The sequence below is a fragment of the Falco naumanni genome, chromosome 5 (genome assembly GCF_017639655.2).
Source record: "Falco naumanni isolate bFalNau1 chromosome 5, bFalNau1.pat, whole genome shotgun sequence".
Taxonomy (NCBI): Eukaryota; Metazoa; Chordata; class Aves; order Falconiformes; family Falconidae; genus Falco; species Falco naumanni.
In genome coordinates this window covers 16374733-16393521 of record NC_054058.1, presented here as the reverse complement: position 1 = coordinate 16393521, position 18789 = coordinate 16374733, and the positions used below count along the sequence as shown (strand labels likewise).

Sequence of the window (18789 nt, the reverse complement as noted above, 5' to 3'; positions counted from 1 at the left end):
TAATTTTAGTGAGCCACTTCAGGACACAACTTTAAAATGTTTTTGTGCATAATAGCTAACAGATTGCTCAGACTACCACAAACGCCTTGCAGAACAAAATGGAACATCTTGGCAGAAAGAAGTAATAGTAAAAACTGTATTTATTTTTATTTCACAAGACACAGGGAAAAAAGCCAAAGGCTGCTTTGGTTTGATTCTCTCCTTATCAAACCTTGGAACGTTGACTCTACAGGGGAAAAAACCAAAGGGAAACAACAAAAAAACCTCATTCAACTTATCCAAAAAGGCACTTTCTTAGAATAAGCAGTGGTACGTCAACACAGATACTCATTGCAGTGGGTCCCAAACACTCCCATAATCCATTCATGATATTCCCACAGCAGAGTGCCCGTTATGCCTTTATGATCACCAACCACTTTTGCCATCTCTGGTAGAGGTTTCTAGCACACTAAGATTTCTGTTGTTTAGCCCAAATGGCCCAAAACAGAAGGAACCAGTAGAAAAAGAAAGCATGCCTCAATGACCACACACTAGGCCAGGGCTGACAATTTTGTAGCTGCTTCTAGAGAAAGCAGTGAAAAAAACCCCACAGAGTAGTGACAGTGAGAGTGGGAAGTGAAAGCAGCATTTGTTTATACCACCTAGTGTGTTGGAGAATGCTTACACAGTCAGCAAGATCTGCTGTTTCCCCACAGAATCTTTGTTCTTAAAGATGGTCAATGTTGGGAAAGCTGTAGACATTCAAAATCCTGAATGCCTCCAGGATGTACCATAAAGCTGGGCAGAACAAATGGGCAGCACTACATACATACACGCACGCATGTGGTGCCAGCCACTGGAGGGGTGTTTCCAGCATCTTCTTCACTCCAGAGTAGCTCCTTGTGCACAGACCTCACACCCTGCCCAACTCACAGGCAGGTAGCTTTTAATCAAAGCGGCACTGGCCTCTGAGCAACACCAGACAGCTCAGCATAACAAAAAACCACCAAAACAAAACAAAAAAACCCCAAATAAACCACAACAAAAGGTACACATCCTCCTTAAGCTCCCATGGCCATATTCCCTGATGGACAGGGAACTGTTTTGTAAAAATGACGGGCAATTTGTCTTCCTCATTTTCATCATCAAAGAAGAGACAATTAAACCTGAGACAAAGAAATGTTGCGTGCACAGACTTTTATGTTTTTGACCATTGCCTTGGCTGAACTGAGCAAACGTCACATTGCTTATGGTCAACCTGGGAAACAGAAGAGGCCTCAGACAACTGCAGATCTAGTTGCAGACAACAGAGAACTAGTGGGAGGCACCACATGAAAGAGCTGTCACTTTGGGACCTGGTGACATCAAAGATACAACCAGCTCATGGTCATCAAAGGGACCACTGGACTACCCCACTGCCGTTCCTAGGCATAAGAAGAGGAAGCACACTGGAGACAGAAAATATTTTACAGTGAGACCATGATCTCTTTCTTGCTAGTGTAGGAGAGAGAATGGCCCATGCTCTGCTCATCTGTATTACCCCTATTGTAGTGCCAAGCTCATGTGCCACACCTTTAGAGTGTGGTGGGGACCAGATGTAACAATGTTGATAGCCTTGACCTTATTCTTGTTTCTCACTGCTCTTTCTTCGCTCTTTTCCGATGAGAACTGTAAAAGCATAAATATGTCCTTTTGGCCATCAAGGCAAGGGATGAGTTTTCTCTCACAGTTTGTCCAACAAACTTGCCCCTGTGGTGGGAACCTTCAAAGGTACAACAGCACCTTGCAAGAGATGTTAACTGTCTCCACTGCAGTTCAGGAAGATGCTCAGGGAAAAGAGTAAAGCTTTCCTCTGTCCTTTTCAAGACCTCTCAGGAGAGATTTGTACTCCTGGACAGTGAATTGCAGGAGTACTCCAGGCTACTTGAAGAGGTCCACCATAAATAACTCATAAATGGACTTGAATTTAGATGGTACAGATTCCCTACCAAGCTCTTTGTAGCCTTGGAAATACGCCTTTCCTTTAGGATCCATGCAAGTGCTGAAAGATCTCATGCGTCATAGAGGCAGTTATGGACATTAGGTCACAGAGAAAAACTCAGTGTAAAAGGTAGTTCAGCTCATCCTGTGCAATTTAAGGTGTGATTTGGATGAGCTCTCCTGTTCATCGCAGGATGTTAATTTGCCACTACTGTAAAATAAATCATTGCTGCAGAAGAGCTCCTTCTAAATGACGAGCTGGCCTTAGATCCTCATGTTCTGATGCACACCAAATTTTCACATCTTTAGCTCTGTGACATCAAACAGAGACTGCAGTGTCCTGCTCCCTTCTCAAACCAGACATGAGGAAGTCTTCTCCACCAAAGGCTTCAGAAGAGAAGGGAATGGGCATGGAGGGTGGGAAGTAGCCCTTTCTTCTCTGTTTTCCTCTGTTTTCCTCAGGACACCTCCTCTAGCACATCCTTAACTTCCTCCTCAGTTCCTCTTCTTTGCTCTCTCATCCTTTCATTGCTTTGAGGATTGCACTTCAGAAGTCCTGAGAATCAAGCAATGAAGTATGCATTTCTACAAAGTCCTCTTACAGGTTTACAGACTTCAAAGGGTGCCTTACTCCTCTGAAAGGCTGATGGAGGCTGCCACAGGTGGCCCATCACTTACTCTCCTGCTGAGATTTCTCTACCTCACCAAGCAGAGCAGAAGAAAGGTCCTGCAGAGAAACAAAATATTGCTGGTAGGCAGTTAAAGTCGACAAAGAGCTGCAGAGACATTGGCTGAAGCTATAGGCTCCACCTACTCCACGCAAATGGTTTTTATCCTCTGCTCTCACCACATCACTTCAAAAGAAGGTTCATTTGTGATGGAGCAGCTGGAGAGTTGTGGGCTCCCAGGCGACTTCTCTTAGCTGACCCTTGAGTCACTGCTGTTCAGACTCTTTCTTCATGATATCATATGTGGCAGGGCAGAAGTGAGAATGCAGCTGAGCCAGCAAAACCTGAGATGTGATCTCTAGCCTTGTCCCGTGGCTCAGTTTGTTCCATACATGCACTGCGTAGGTGTTATTAAAGAGATGGTGAAGCTCCGAGGAGTTGACCACTTCGAAGTATTTCTTCCAGTCCTGCCACCGAATGGGATAGAAAGCCTCACGGGGCAGAGCACTCACTCCTTTGCAGCTTGTACTGCTCTGAAGACTCCTAATGGAGCACCACTTCTTGAAGACACGCGTTAGGAGCTGTGGGCCCTGGTGACCCCAGATCCAGCTGTTGTAGTTCTCCACAAAGTCCTTCATGCAAAGCTCAATGAACTCATGCTTGGGCTTAAAGGACAGAAAGGCCCCGTTCAGTACATACTTGGACTGGATACCAAGCACATTGGTGAGGTTCTTTAAGTTCTTAAGCACAATGAAGTCTGTGTCCAAGTAGATGCCACCAAATTTCCACATGATGGCAATTCTACAGGCATCAGACAGGACAGGTAAGAAATAAGGCTCCCAGCGCTGCTGAGCCTGCAAGTACCACTCTGCCAGAGGTGTTCCAGAGAAAAGCTCTGTCAAGTCCAGGGGCCGGATTTCCACGTTAGGGAAGCAGCTCAGCAAGGAGAAACCCCAGTGGTTGGGTAACGAGGCGTTACCATTTGCCAAGCCTTTCATGAGCACCACGACCCTCGTGCCAGGGTGTGTCCGCGCCGCTGACTCCACAGAGCACATGAACAGGTAACTTGGGCTAGTTCGCTCCGAGGTCTCCACAAAAAACACATCCCCTGGGGAAGGAGGGGGCCCATCAGCAATGGCATGGGGTGGAGAAGGCACAGGGTGAGCACAGTGGATTTCAACAGGCAAGCTGTAGACCTGGCCTGTGCCTTTAGGGTCCTCCGTTATTCTCCAGTAAAACATGATGGAGGCAAAGGACATGAACTTAAAGAGAAGGATAAACAGAGCCCTGATCTTGTGGCTCAGCACCACCCTGGTCAGTTTTGTCAGGCAGTTGGGCATCCTGTGCGTTCTTGCTTCCATCAGAGCCTACTCTCCCAAGATAGCCGTCGTGATCTGAAGGGGAGGAAAGAAGAAAAAGACATTGACAGGGAAGGCAGTGGACTACAAGCCTCAGGACAGCACTATTGCAGAGCCACATGCTGAACTCTCCTTCATGCCGACGTGCTTGAAGTGTGCCTTTAGGTCATCTTTAAAAAAGGTGTTCTGCCTTCTCCGTGCTGCCAGAGTGCCCCATTAGAAATCACAACCCATGTTTGGGTTGTGAGGTTATGTGACAAAGTTCATCTGCACGCACACACAAAGCTGAGGGACCATGGCAGGAGAGGGAGCCCAGTTATACCTTGCCAGGCTGCTCCCAGGTTCATCACAGGGGCCATCAGCCCATCGAAGGCCCATCTGCTCAAGCCCAGAGGAGCACAAGAGCACAATGGCAGACAGGATTCCCGATCAAGGACTCCAGAGGAACCAGTCCCTTGTCTGGGCCCTCCCAGGGTTGTTCCAGTGTCCAGGCATGAAACCCATCACCAGAAGCAGCCCTCCAGACCACTCTTTGTGCCAAGGGGTTCACTGCCTAGGAGTGGGACATATTATGGAGTGCAGAGGAAGAACAGCTTGGAATTGCACAGGACTTATTATGAGATATTTAGCAAAGGAACCAAAGGTGGGGCAAAGGAGGAGTTTAGGTGATTTTGGGAGGGACAAGAGTGGGAGAATAGAGGTGTAAGGAGACAACAAGGGCCAGATGCAGGTAAATAGCTTGCTGGTTTGTACACTTGGCTGGCCATGCCCTGTACCTGATCAGTGCAGTCTCTCTTGTCTTCTTATTAAATCACTTTCCAACTCTTTTCTGAATGAGGGCTTTCAATTCTGTGTGCATGCATGTATTGGGGTGTGAACACAGCAGCTGGGGTCAGACTGCAGGTCAGAGGGTCCACGTGCCCATGGTGCCAGCAACTGGAGTGAGCGTGGGTGTGCAAGTGTGCGAAGGCTAGCAAAGATCAGGTGGACCAGCCTGGGAGTATGAGAAGCAGCCTGGGAGCCAGGAGGGCGAGTGGGTCCCTAAGGGCCAGCTCTGGGTGTGAGAGCACCTGTGTGCCTCTAAGGGCCAGAGCACAGGGGAGCTGGCTACAGGACATGGAAAGTCCTGGCTAACTCTGTGTGTCTGATGGTTTATACCAGCAACTGGAGTAGGGCTGTGGCCTCGGGGACTTGTATGTCCAGGTGCCAGCAACTGGGGAGACTGGGATCCAGGGGCCAGTCTAAGCCCAGGTGCTGGAGGGATCCACCTTGTACATATGTCTATCTATACTCATTTGTGGACTTCTATCCTGTCCAGCTAGAGAGGGGAGCAGGATGAGGCTGTTTGTGCTGCCTATGTTCACGTGGGTGCTCCGAGTGTCTGCCTGTGATCTGTGTGGCCAGCCACATATATATGTAGTGTGTATGTGTGCTTTGTGTGTGTGTGCCTGCTGAGTACATCTTCAGCCTCACTACTGCCTGGGCACGGAGCAGCAGCTATCTCACCTGCCTCTGGCTGTTGGATGTGGTATGATATATTGTCCTCTAGCAAAGGTTACTCTCCTTCAAAAACTAAATATGATCAAACTTCTCCCTTTGTTTATCATAAACCAAAGCTGACCATTACTTCCCTGGGTGAGTACTGTGCTTGCCACTTGTAAAATGGAATAAATGCTGTATTTCCTTATCTTCACCCATCCATCATTTCAAATCAGACATCTACAAGAAGTATCCTAGATACTAACATTTTAGATTCTCTTTTGTCCTCCAGTTTGCTGCCGTACTAATGATCCTGACAGTGATGGGGACAGCTGCGTTTCAGCTGTTTCATTTCCCCAGAGGAGAATCACCTGCCAGCCTTCCCCAAAACAGAGAACTCATCTAAAACCCCAGCGCTATCATCTGTACCTGTCAAGAGGTCTCAGCTCCCAGAATCACAGAATGGTACTTGTTTCCCTTCCATGTATTCCTTGATAACCACCCTGTGTCCCGTATTTGCTACAAAACTCCACAACATGGAAGTGTTTATTGTGTTCCTTTACACACACTTCCATTCTTGCCCATGCTCTGAATTTTATATTTAAGCCTCTAAATTTAAAATACTTAACACTTCACTGAAAGGAAAATTAAAAACTCAACATATTTTCCCCTTCTTTCACCATTTAAAACCACACTTTGTGAAAGAGAATTGAACATTACAACTGTTAAGCCTTCAGTACAGGATTAATCTTTAAAAGATACCTTGTCCTCTTTTCCCACCTATTCTACCTACAGAGCCAGACCTGCTCTAGAAGTATGCTCAGGTCTAAGAGGACACCTATAAACTCTCCTGTCAGGCACTTGACCTAGGGTGCACAGTGCTAGTTCTGCCTTTACAAGCCTAGTGTGACTGTTCTGGCCAGCCCCCAAGTTTAGATCCCTACAGCCCAAAGTGCAGATTTAACCATAAAGAGACATGTTGCAGCAGATGGAAGAGTACAGCCGGGTTTATCTCTCAGAAAGTCAAACAGTTTTGAACAGCCTGAAATAAGGTGTGTCAATGCGCAGTCTGTTTGAAGGGCGCTGTCATATCAGTGTGCCAATGCCTTCCTCAAAGCCTGCATAGTCAAAGTGGTGCCAGGCTCTTAATAAAGGTAAAACCAGTAAGGCTTCACAAAAAATATACTTTAAAGAAAAAAAAGTGTCTAAAAGATGCAAAATATTTTAGATGCAAAATTTCCCTTTTGGTAAAAGTTTTCATAATTTAAAAGAAATAAAAACAATACAATCCAACAGTAAACCCAGAAGTTTTGTGAGACAAACCAAAAATGTGCAGAATGTAATAGAGAACTACATTGTGCCTGCTACAGATGGCTATGGGGCAGCTCAAGAACAGAATTTTCCATTTCAGATGAATCATCCTTCAGTTGAAAAAAAATAATAATAAAAATCACCACTGAGGGTTTTTTTCTCTCTCGGGTTTTTTCCTTGATATGAACAAAAGCTGTATTATCCTACGATTTTTTTTCAACACATCTTCAGTCTCTTGGAAAGACTGCTTTAGAGCATTTCCACTCCACCTGTAGACAATGACACATCATCCAGCTGGTAGCACCCGGCACTGGTGCGCCTGGGAATGGCCATGTCATGGTGAGCTGCCCTTCCCCTCCACCATACCCTCTGTTTGCTTTCAGATTCTAAGAGGGTAACACACACTTTCTTTCCATATAGCTGCAAGAAACAGCAGGACCCTGCTGTCTCCGCTCCCTCTGTTCTCTCCATCGCTCCACTTGTGTTTGGAAGAAGAGTGCACCACCAAAGAGTTTGAGGGTGGGGGAAAAGACCTGGCTATGCAACTCCACCCTGCACAAAGAACACATCATCAGCAAAAGTTTACTCCAGCTCTGCCCCACAGTGAATCTTTTACAGCCTAAATATAAGGATTTGCAAATAAAACTGCATCTATTCTATGGATTTTGCCTACACAACTTTCTGTAACAGGCTGCCTAGGGAAGTGGTGGAATCACCATCCCTGGAAGCGTTTAAAAAACATGTAGATGTGGTGCTTAGAGGTATGGTTTAGTGGTGAACTTGGCAGTCCTGGGTTAACCGTTGGACTTGATGATTTTAAAGGTCTTTTCCAATCTAAATGATTTTATGATTCTATAACTTGTTCAAAGATCACCACTCACGAACTCCTGGAACTGGCTGGTGCTGGTGGCTCTCTAGAAAGCTGTACTTGGGAAAATGCCAAAGTGCTGATGAGTGATACAGGGGTATGCCAGCCTCACACACGGAGAGGGGAAGCTCTACCCGAATTACATCCACATGCGGTTTGTGGGCCATGACATGGGCCATGTCATCGCTATGCACTTCACATCCCAGCACAATTTTGCCACAGGCAAAACGTTCTTGACTTGGGAAATTTACTTAATTTATTGCAATTTAACATAAACTTTTAATTACTGATCCAAATACTGAGGGAAAAGGAAAAAAAAAAAAAGAAGACAAACAACCAACCGTTAAACAAACACTTTGGGAAACACCTTTCCTCCTCTTTCCCCTGGCCCAACTTAAGTCCAGCACCCCTCCTCCCCCCTTTCTAGTCTCAACTTCCCTTATTTTCACTGTGGGTTACACTCAGTCTGTCCCAATTCTTTCGGTGAGGCAACAGGCAGCACAGTAACGGTTTCTTTTGGCTCTCCTTGCACCTCACTTTTCCTCCACTGCTCCTTGCTTCTTAATGCTCCTCTGCTCCAGCATGGGTCTTCCACAGCCTGTAGTCCCTCAGCGCATACCTGCCCTGGCACAGGTTCTCAATGGGCCACAGTCCCTCAGGGGTGTCCCTGTCCCATCATGGGTCCTCCACAGGCCTCAGATCCTCTGGGATTTCCCTGCCTCAGCATGGACTGCAGTTCCTCAAGGGTACCTCCTCTAGCACAGAGCACCTCCTTCCAAAAGAGCATCTCCAGCCACGTACGCAACAATGTCCCCTTCCACATGTCTCCTCCACTTCTTCCCATCTTTACTCCAGACATGTCTTCTTACGGATCTCCTTGCATCTCCTTTTGCATGTCCTCTTGTATCTTCTCTCACATCCCCTCCTGTCTCCTTTTGTCCTCACACATGTCCTTTTTGTGCCTCCTGCCCCATGTCACCTTTTCATGGTTTTTTTTGACTCCTCATGTCTCCTTTTCTTGCATTCTCACGTGTGCCCTTTGTGCCTCCTCCCATGTCTCCTTTCTGTGACTCCTGTACCTAACAGCTTCTACCCTTTCTTAAATACGTTCAAGCAGAGGTACCATGTGCTGCTCTGACTGGTTGCAGTTTTGCTGTGCAATAGGCTGTTTTCATCTGTTCTGGAGTTGGCTGGGACCAGCTGGAACTGGCACAGAGCAGCTCACAGCCCCTTTTCGCTCAGGTCACGTCTGCAGTCCACGGCCCCCCAAACCCTGCCAGTTACACCTAATAACTCTGCCAGTTACACCTAATACAGAGTGCCTTGTAATGTTTAAATTTAGATAAGTCTCTAGGATTTTTTTTTTCCCCTGTGAGGGTGAAATCTAGATTTGCATGTTGGATTACCAGCTGCTGAATAGTTCTTCACCACCCAGTCCAAACAAAACTGGTTATAAAACACATTAGGTGGTCAAGGTTACCAACCTCCTAAATGGCTAATGTATTTATTTCCCTTTGTGGTAACATCTGCTTCCAAAAGTTAACCTGTACAATTCTTTAAACAAAGAAAATGAGCAACTGTAAGTGACACGTCATCATTTATCTACTTGCAATGCAAAGGGCTTGCCAATGACTTATTGAGAGCTTCACATTGAGAGAACTAATTTTATAATTTGCTCAAGACTGTCAACACCTTACCCTAAATGTCTCCTTAGCACATGCCAAATGACTCTCTACCAGTTAAGCAGGAAGGTAAGGATGTCCCAGCACTGCCACCCACCTGTACATCCTTCTGCACAAAGCAAGGCTTTGTGTTGCAGCTAAACCAACCTCAGGAGAAGACTCCAACAGAAGAGGGATGCCCTCCAGTACCCGAGGCATAAAATTTCACCTACAACATAAATATGAAGCTTTTCTGATGTTTTACCTTCCACAGAACACCTCCGTTGAAGCAGAAATCTGAGGGAGAGTAGTAAAGAGAGTGCTACTGCTCCCTCAACACTTCTCCCTTACAAACAGCAAGGAAATAGCAATGTCCCAGTTTGATTTCTTTAAAGATACTCAGCAGCTGAACAGGAGAGGAATATCTGAGGCAGTAAACAGGTGCAGCAGATCACAACAGCTGTTTTAGCAACAACATTCAAAGCACCTGGGAAACCACAGGCTCATCCAGGGCAGTGCAAGCACCTCTAGAGCTAGAGCAAAAGCTCCGTTTCTTCCTATCACATCTGCTGAAGTCTTATCTGAAGCTACAAGACAGCTGATGGCGATATACCTCTGAAGTCTCATCTAGCAATTTCAATTGATGAAACAAAGCAAGAGAATGACCACAAGCACAGAAATTACCTCCACACAAACAGGCAGTTGCATTTGCTTAAAACTCAGTCAGGTTTTTACTTTAGAGGTGCTCTGTGTCTAAAAAAGCAAACATTAATAGGCTCTGAACAAGGGAGTTTCCTGACCCTGTCAGGCAGAGGCACTTTAAGACTTTGCTAGGACAACGCAGAGATGACTTTGCAGCAAAGGGCTACCACAGCAGTGAGAGTCAAGAGCCAGGTACTCCCACAGGCTTCAGTTTCCCCATGGGGCAGAGCACAGATCCATTGAGTTCATTTACTGTGGTGCACACACCAAGGAATAAACTGTTTTTTTAAAGTCCTTTTATACTACTTTCTGTGCAGGATGGCGTGCCACATCCCAGCATCAATAACATCATCCATCTCATGAAGTGGCCTTCATATGCTGCTAGATACCTCCTCCTGTTTCAGCCCCAATGTTTAGTTAACCCTGGCTGAAGCAACACACAGAGCATGTCATTCAAGACTTTCCACAAGACAGACAGGGCTGCAATTCACTGAAGGTGACATAATAGAAGTTCAGAGCATTCCTACGTGGGTCAGGTAGACTGCTGGTTTTAAATGCTTTTTAAATGTGCTCCCTAATACTGAGTCCAAGGTGTTTTCCCAGATTAACATTGGAAAAGATCCAGAGTCTTTTTACTGCTGTTTCATGGAGGTCAAATCCATAATTCCATTGGTCTCTGCTAACAGGTTTTAGCCCTCGCTTTTGTTTTTCTTGGAAAGCCATGACAGGTTTTTTGGGGAGGTGCACCTATAGCTCTTCCTCTAAAAGAGGCTGGAAACATAAGTCACAAGAAAATACACAAAATCTTATATCGAAGGAGAATTGTCAAAGTAGTCTTTTAAGTAACACTTGGTCCATCTAAATTAAATATGTTAAGCTTGAATGTAGAATTAAGGTAATTTAGAATAACTAATGGCCATTAAGTCCCATCAAATACATTTGGTGTTAAGGCACCTTTAAGTATAACCAAAAGCAAACAAAAAAAAAGTTGCTGAAAGTTTACATAAATCAGTTCCTAGTTACTGTGTTTCAGAGCAGCTACAGATACACATTTCCTTCCTTTCAAGCACAATGGAAAATTAAAGCTTGCACAGCTTTCATCAAGAACAAATTAAGCAAACACCCCAGATCTACAGACTACGCAAACTTGCAAACTGTCAAAATATACAGTGTCTTTCAGTCCAAAGGCCATATACAACACTGCTCTGCACTGTCCCTTATGCTTTTATCCCTTCACTCTTTCAAGTTTAGCACATTTGTCAAGAACAGTAGATAATAACAATTCAGAGTGTCACTTCCTATGTGCTGTGGAGAGTTATGGTCAAGGGTGGTCCTCTGGAAATACTTCGAATAAGGCAGCCTGCAGCAGAAAGGTGGACAAAGGACTCCCGTTTGGAGCCATGCTTTTTTGTTCTGCCCCCATGCTACTGATTGTATGGAAGCAGATGCAGGTCAGTTTGTATGAAGCCATTCACACGATTGCATCCTAAGGGGGAAACATAGTGGCCTTTCCAAAGGGTACACCAGGTACCATAGTTAACACATTTTAAATGCTTTTTTACACAACATGCACCCAAGTTAAAGTTTCTTGCTTATTAAGGCTTCCTCTGATACTAATACTCTGTACATATGAAACACCAAGAGATAACGTATTTGATTTTATTCACTTGTGCACACTTCATGATAATATGCTGTTTGCATTTGGATCAACCAGTGCATATCAGGATCACATGTAACCCCCTGAATGTGTTCCTGTTAAATTCAATGATATTCATGCTCCATACAACATTCACACACAGAATTTAGCTACCTGATCGAGAGCAGAGATTTCTAATATTGAAATCGTGACTGCCTGCTCAAATGAACGTAGGGCTGAGCTGCTCAGACAAATACAGAGCTGAAGGGGAAGCGTCATTGCTGACTTGCAGCTTTCTCAAAGCCTTCCAGAGAGTTCCACAGGTGCGAACAGCACCTCTGTGGCAAGGCCACCAAGGTGCGGGGTGGCAGGGCCCTCTGGTGGGTACCTGCTCCTCACCCCACACCCCTTGCCCACTCAAGGACACCTGAGGTTACCCAACAAGCCCCAGGAAGATTAATTTTCTTAAATTTATGAAAAGCTGTTGCTAGTCTTTGGACTGCTTATTTAAATATAAGACTCTGCAAGGATCTCAAATGACTGCCTGGTTGCAATATCGGGGTCTGTATCGCATGATCTAGACCCTGTCCCACAGACTGACCCCAGAGGTGCCTTGCCGCCATGGCTGAGACTTGTGGGGGACTCCTGGCTGAGCCCACCGTGCCCCAGGGCTACTCCACTCAGCTCATGGGGGCTGGCATGGGTCAGGGAGGGCCTGCCCAGCCTCCTCATTCCCCAGTGCCCCCCATAGCTCCCCAGTGTGCGGCTGGGGTAACACCATATAGTGTCAGGGTGCTGGGCTCCACTGTGTCAAACCAAGGGCCCTGAGGGGTGAAGTGGTGAAGGGTTTCATCCCGGTGGGAGCACCAAGCAACGCAACAAGCGTGGTGGAGTGAGAAAAGATGCCAGGGTCACTGTAGGGTACAAAGGGCAGCAAGAGCATTTACAGATACATCTGGGTAGAAAAAGACTGGCAAAATCAGGAACCCAGCTACAGTGCATAGTCAGACTGGTATCTCTCTTTCCACCCAAAATAAAATCATAGAATCATTGGATTCTATGGTTGGAAAAGACCTTTAAGATCATCAAGTCCAACCATTAACCCAGCACTGCCAAGTCCACCACTAAACCATGTCCCTACGCGCCACATCTACAGGCCTCTTAAATACCTCCAGGGATGGTGACTCAACCACTTCCCTGGACAGCCTGTTCCAATGCCTGACAACCCTTTCGCTGAAGAAAATTTTCCGAATATCTAAACCAAACCTCCAATGGAGCAACTTGAGGCTGTTTCCCCTTGTCCTATGGCTTGTTCCTTGGGAGAAGAGCCTGACACCCACCTCGCTACAGCCTCCTTTCAGGGAGCTGCAGAGGCAGTAAGGTGAGGCCTCCCCTGAGCCTCCTCCTCTCCAGACTAAACACCCCCAGTTCCCTCGGCTGCGCCTCACAAGACTTGTGCTCCAGACCCTTCACCAGCTCCGTTGCCCCTCTCTGGACATGCTCCAGTGCCTCACATTTTTCAAGATGTGGCCTCACCAGTGCTGAGCACAGGGGGACAATCACTCCCCTAGTCCTGCTGCCCACACCATTTCTGATACAAGCCAGGATGTTGTTGGCCACCTGGGCACACAGCCGGCTGGGCTGTCAGCCAGCACCCCCAGGTCCTTTTCTGCCAGGCAGCTTCCCAGCCGCTCTTCCCCAGGCCTGTAGCATTGCATGGGGTGGAGCTTTTAGCAGAGCTTAGCATTTGGGTCTTCTTTAACTGAAAGGAGCCAGTTTTGTACCTGACAGCTTATAACTTTCAAGAAACAGACCACATAGACCCTTCATTTATACTTAAAGCAGGAGGAGGCAGAATTCGGCTCTGGAAAGCTGCTGGAAAAGACAGACAAAAGGGACAGATGCTAGCAGTAAATCAGCTAGCAAACTAATACAGCTCTTTGCCACCAACAGCTTTCAAATAGTAGTTTTCTATTACTGCATATTTGCAGAAAGCCACATACACTCATTGTATAACAGGGTTGGAAACTGTATAAAGTTTAAGTCTAAACACTATTTTAACCCTCACAGCTCAGGCAAATACTGGCACATGGCTAGAAAAGGAGCAGCTCTTTGGAAGGACGTGCACATATGAGGAGACTGCGAGAGCACGGAAACCAGAACTACGCCTCGTCAGGAAGTGAGCAAATCCCGTTAATCACCAGTATTGCTACCGCCTACAAGCTCATGCAAGGACTTCACAGCAGCTCTTGCAAAACAGAGAGAAGGCACTGAAGATGCCGTCCTCCTCTACAGGGAGGTGAGTGGTATGGATCTGGGCACCCAGCAGCATTCACAATGGAAGAGATACACTCTATCAGAGCGTACTAATGATTAAACACTTGAAGTCTAAAAGGCAAATATGTATCAATTTCCCCTTCCTCTAATCTGGGTTACACTTTTCCTTCTTGGACTTTAAAACCCAGAGCCATACTGGAGAGGAAAGATGGTCCAACAGCAGGCTACACATGGATTCAGGGGTTTTCTGTTTATTTTGCTGCTCTGAAACAGATTTCTTACAGACCAAGGAACAGGTCACTTAAAACTGAAGCATAAATTCTCACCTCTGACTTGAAATCATAAGGCAGTTGACATCTGAATTTCTTCAAAGATCTCAGGGGTTGTTTTTCTGTCTCTAACGCTACCTTCCTTGTGTGAATATAGAAGTGCTTTCCTATCTGACAGAGCTACTGCAAGGCTGAACATACTAAAGACTGGGAGATACTAACCCATCCGTATTGCACAGATGGGAGGCTTTGTGCACTTACACAAAAACATTGAGTATGAACACTTTCCTTTTTAACAGAAAATTCTAGATGCTAACATGATTGTACTTAATCCCTTGCTTGCAGAGGAGCGGTTGGTTCACAGTGCCATAATCTGAAGTTCCACCAGACCTCGTTTAAACTGTTGGGAAGAGATCCCGGACCCAGTTTAAGATAATTGTAAAAGCCAGTAGAGACAAACAAAGATGTGAGTTATAAACAAAGAAGTGAGTTGGTAATATATCATCCCATTTCCTACTGAAAGCACCATCCAAAATAAGATCCATGAATTTGTTCTGGTATCTGAAAGACTCAGCAATGTGACATGTTTTAAGTGTTTGTTTGGTCAGGAGTGCCTGTGAAAAAAAAACAAACCCAAGCCATCCCAGATGAGAGCAAAGAAAGGGATCTCAAAGCCAGAAGACACATCCCAAGCTTTTAACAAGCATGGGAATCGCAGCACTTATGGAGCTAAATGGTAGTACAGCTATGTTGCTTTACTGCGGAACTGCCAGAAAAGACAAGAGGGGTGTCCTCAGTCTCTCCTGCCTTCACATACTGGAACTTGATCCAACCCACAACAGTGCTGACAGCAAGACATATCCAGCCCCTATTCACTGCTCACCTGGTCTCCCTGTCTATGGGAAAGGCACATCTCTATGGTTTTATATGGTAACTGCAGCTGGCAGATAGTGGCTTCTTTCTATAACCAATGACCAAACAAATGCAATGAAAGTAAGATGGAAGTAGAATTACTCATAAGTACCTTGTGCCAAAGTACCCACTGATGACACAATAAAACCAAGGCCATGACTGATTGTTGCAAATGCAAATGGCCCCGCTCCCTTCCTCCTCAGGCTCTTCCTTGATGGTCTTCTGAGCTGCAATGACCAGCCCTGAAAGCGAAAGCACCAAAAAGCCCATTCTGCTGCAGGACTTGATTTTCACACTTGTTTAGCTCCTGGAACTGGTTTTGCTCTGCTGCAGGGTAAGTCAGGCACAAATATTGTCACAGAGATGTAAGAACAAGCAGACAGGAAGCTGGGTCTTTTTAGTATGACCAAACAGCTCTGTGGTAACACCAAACTGCAAACAGAGGTGGCCTTCACAGTCCACAGCTACTGAACTTGGCCCCATGATAGCCCTGAGCAGGAAAAGCTTCGTTAGAGCCAGATGTCAGATGGAGACAGGCAATGCCTTGAGAACCAGTAGAAATCCTATGAGAAGGAAAAAAATGTATAGCTACCAGCTGCTACCCGGAACGACACACCTAAAACTAATTCCTGGCAGGCAGATTGCTATTCACCCAACATCACACCCTCCAGCCCTCAAGAATGACTGCCATTTGTGTGTTACCAAGTGAGGAGCATGCGAACAAGAGAGGAGCCTTGACATATGGCTCCCCAGTCAGTGCTTCCTCCTGCAGAGCCTGTGCCTCGAGGTGCTCCTGGAATTGCCCAGGAACCAAAAAAAGGAATTCAAGTTCTGTATGATTCGCTCCTCTGACTTCCACAGCAAAACACCATGAATAACTGTGCAAAACCCTCAGAGCTCAGCAGACCCTAGACAAGGTTTCTTCAGGGTTAAGAAACATCCAGTCTATTCTGAGCAACCTCTCACACATTTGGAAACATCATGTTAGTTTAACCAGAATAGTTCATTCTTAGCCAAAGCTTCTAAACACGCCTTCTTTCAGCAGCATTATTGAGTTCTAGGTTACTACAGTTACAAGAGTCATGTATTTTCTTACGCCTCTTTCGTAGGGATTTTCTTCCCCCTCTTGCCGCAGTAGTGTTTCTACAGCTCGGTTGCAAGTGTCCCCCTTGTCCCCCAGCCCTCTCTCCCAGCCGGACGCCAGCGCTCGGGCCAGGCCTGCCCGGGCACACCGCGGCCAGCGGCACCCCCTGCTGCATCCATCCTCTCGCCCCGGCCAGCCCGCCACCGCTCGCACAGAAGAATTCCATTCTTCTCCATCCCACCCGACCCCTTTCCCTCTTCGTCCTCCCGCTGCGCTGCTGCCCTTCACCCGGACCCACAGTTTCAGCCTTCGACTGGTCCTCCTCAAGGGGGACGAAGCCCCCCGGTGCGGGCGCTGTAGGGGCAGCTCCGCTCCCCGCGCTGCGCTGCTCGCCCGCACGGCAGGAACCCCCCAGAGCCGCCCCCGTCGCACACCTCGGCCGAAGCGCCTTGCCACCGCCGGTGCGGGACACCTCCCCGCCTGCCTGCAGCGCAGGAACCGCTGTCCGCGGAGCTGCGAGCGGGCACCGGCAGCCGCACGGAGCCAGCTGGGAGCTGCCGGCGGGTCCCGGCTGGGGGCTGCCTGGCGGGTCCCGTCCGCCCCCCGCTGCCGGCGAGGCGAGCGGAGCCGCCGTCCCGCGGGGCAGGTCGGCTCCGGCCCACACCGAGGGGCTGCCCGCAGGGCGGCCGGCACCGCGCTGTGCCCTCGGGAAAGCTCCCCGTGGAGAGGTGCCCCTTCCCCCGGGCGGGGACGGGAGGGCGAAGCCACCCAGCCCCGGCCCACGGGCAACCCCATACCCGCGTCCCCCTCGCTGCGCCGCCCTCCCCCGAGCCCGGCACCCCGGCTCACCTCCGGGACGGCCGCTCCGCGCTCACCGAGAAGCGCGGCCCCCTCCCGCCGCCCCGGGCACTACCGACGGCCCCCGCCCTCCCCGCCGGTCCCGCCTCCGGCCGGGCCCCGGCCGCTCCCTCCCGGGGCCGCTGCATGGGCCCGGGGAGACCCGGCAGGGGACGCGGCCGGTACCCGCCGGAGGCTCGGGGCCTCCGGTGCTGCCCGAGCCGCCCCCGCGCCCCGCAGCAGCCCCCGACGGAGCCGGGAAACGGCTCCTGCCCCGCAAGGCCGCTGCTGCCTTCGGGGGCTGAAGTTCATCGCACACCGTTTTAAACTGCTGGGAGGCTTTTCCCCCTCGCCCTCTCCTCTCTAACTCCAGGAATTTCTCTGCTACCCCACGGTACGATCCGCGCTCTCCATCACGATTTTACCTGTTGTCACGCTGCGACAGACCAAGACGGTGCATGTCGATTCTTGGCACGGCACGGCTCGGCTCTCGGGGGGTCGCACCGACCCCGATTAGAGACCTCACGGCCTGAAGGAATGGGTAACCACGGGCAGGAGGAGCAGGCGGGGATGGGAGCGTCCTACATCGTTTGACGCCAAGGGAGACGATTGCAAAGCTAATGCAAGCCAACAGAGGTGTGAAACTGAAAATTTTAGTTAAAAAACCCAAAACGGCAGCCTGCAGACAAGCTGCTTACATGTTGCAAAGCAAGTTTCATACCTACCTTCAGGCAGGAGGAAGTTTTGCCTGAATTATTGCTGGCAAGGGATTGCTTAACAAGTTCTTAATGAGCGTGAATAAAGAAGGGAAATTTGGGCTTTCATTTAGAAAAGCACCTTTGACTTGCAAGGCTGTTACAGGGTGGAGTAATCCGCATGGGAAGGTCACCAGAGGTTTTGGGAAGCAGGTTAGATGATAATCTGGAATGGTTTAGATAGAGATAATCCTACCTGAGCAAGGGTTGGACACGAGCCCTTTTGAGATGCCTTCCAGCCCTGTTTTTTACAATTCCCATGATTACAGCATGTTACTTGTGTGTTACAAAACAGCGTACCTATGACAAACATTTCCACAAAGCAAAAGCTGACATTGCTTTAAATAAAAACTAGTTTTCTCCACAATTAAGTAATCTGAAACGGCCAGTCCTCCAAATAATGCTTAACTATTTCTAATAACAGGCCTTAATAAAATTTGAAATTAAAATGGGTTTCAAGATAGTTTTGCCTGCTCTACAGAGCAGAATTTAGATTAACGAGACAGTTACTACTAAAGTATGGAGCAAGGGTTTGGACCAGATGACCTCCTGACATCGGGTTCCCCTCCTCCCAGTTTTTCTGCATTTCTGAGCTGCATGGGGCAACACCCAAGCAGCCCCTGGCACTAAGCCCAGGGATGCTGTTCATCACCTGGTCCCCAGGTGAAAGCAGGCGTCAGGCTCCGGGGAAGGCAAGATGGGCTTTGTGAACCTGGGCTGGGTGCATTCAGGGACAGACAGCTACATCACGGGAGCTGGGAGGGCAAGCACAGGGCAGGTGCAGTACCTGCAGCGCTGCTGTATGCAGGCACCCCGTGGAACAGAAATAAAGTGGGGAAGGAGGCTCTGAAGCCCAGAGATGTCTCCAGAAAATTGCCAGAGTGAAGATTTAGCTCCCGTGGGGCTACTACAGCAGGGATGGTAAAGTCTTAGCTCTGGACACAAAGATGTATTGAAACAGCAGAACTCAGATCACACACATGCCTCTGGGCTGCTTTATCATTAGTTCCTGA

General features: G+C 47.9%; 2 protein-coding genes across 2 annotated transcripts in view; both read right to left on the bottom strand.

Annotated features, from left to right (window-relative positions):
- Positions 1–17052, bottom strand: part of LOC121088716 (lactosylceramide 4-alpha-galactosyltransferase-like) — a 33515-nt gene extending 16463 nt beyond the window's left edge. Inside the window, exon 1 of the mRNA XM_040595199.1 lies at positions 17034–17052. The gene's annotated coding sequence lies outside the window, so the exon portion shown is untranslated. The remainder of the gene's footprint in view (positions 1–17033) is intronic.
- On the bottom strand, positions 688–17099 carry A4GALT (alpha 1,4-galactosyltransferase (P blood group)). Its single transcript, XM_040595204.1, has 2 exons — positions 17034–17099; positions 688–4021 (listed from the first exon to the last, which is right to left on the bottom strand). Exon 2 carries the CDS (start codon positions 3986–3988, stop codon positions 2894–2896), a length of 1095 nt encoding a protein of 364 aa, XP_040451138.1. The 5' UTR covers positions 3989–4021; positions 17034–17099; the 3' UTR covers positions 688–2893.
- Between the last annotated feature and the right edge of the window lie 1690 nt (positions 17100–18789).

Coding starts and splice junctions, on each gene's coding strand:
- A4GALT (XM_040595204.1), bottom strand. CDS start 3,988: ATGGAAGCAAGAACGCACAGGATGCCCAACTGCCTGACAAAACTGACC.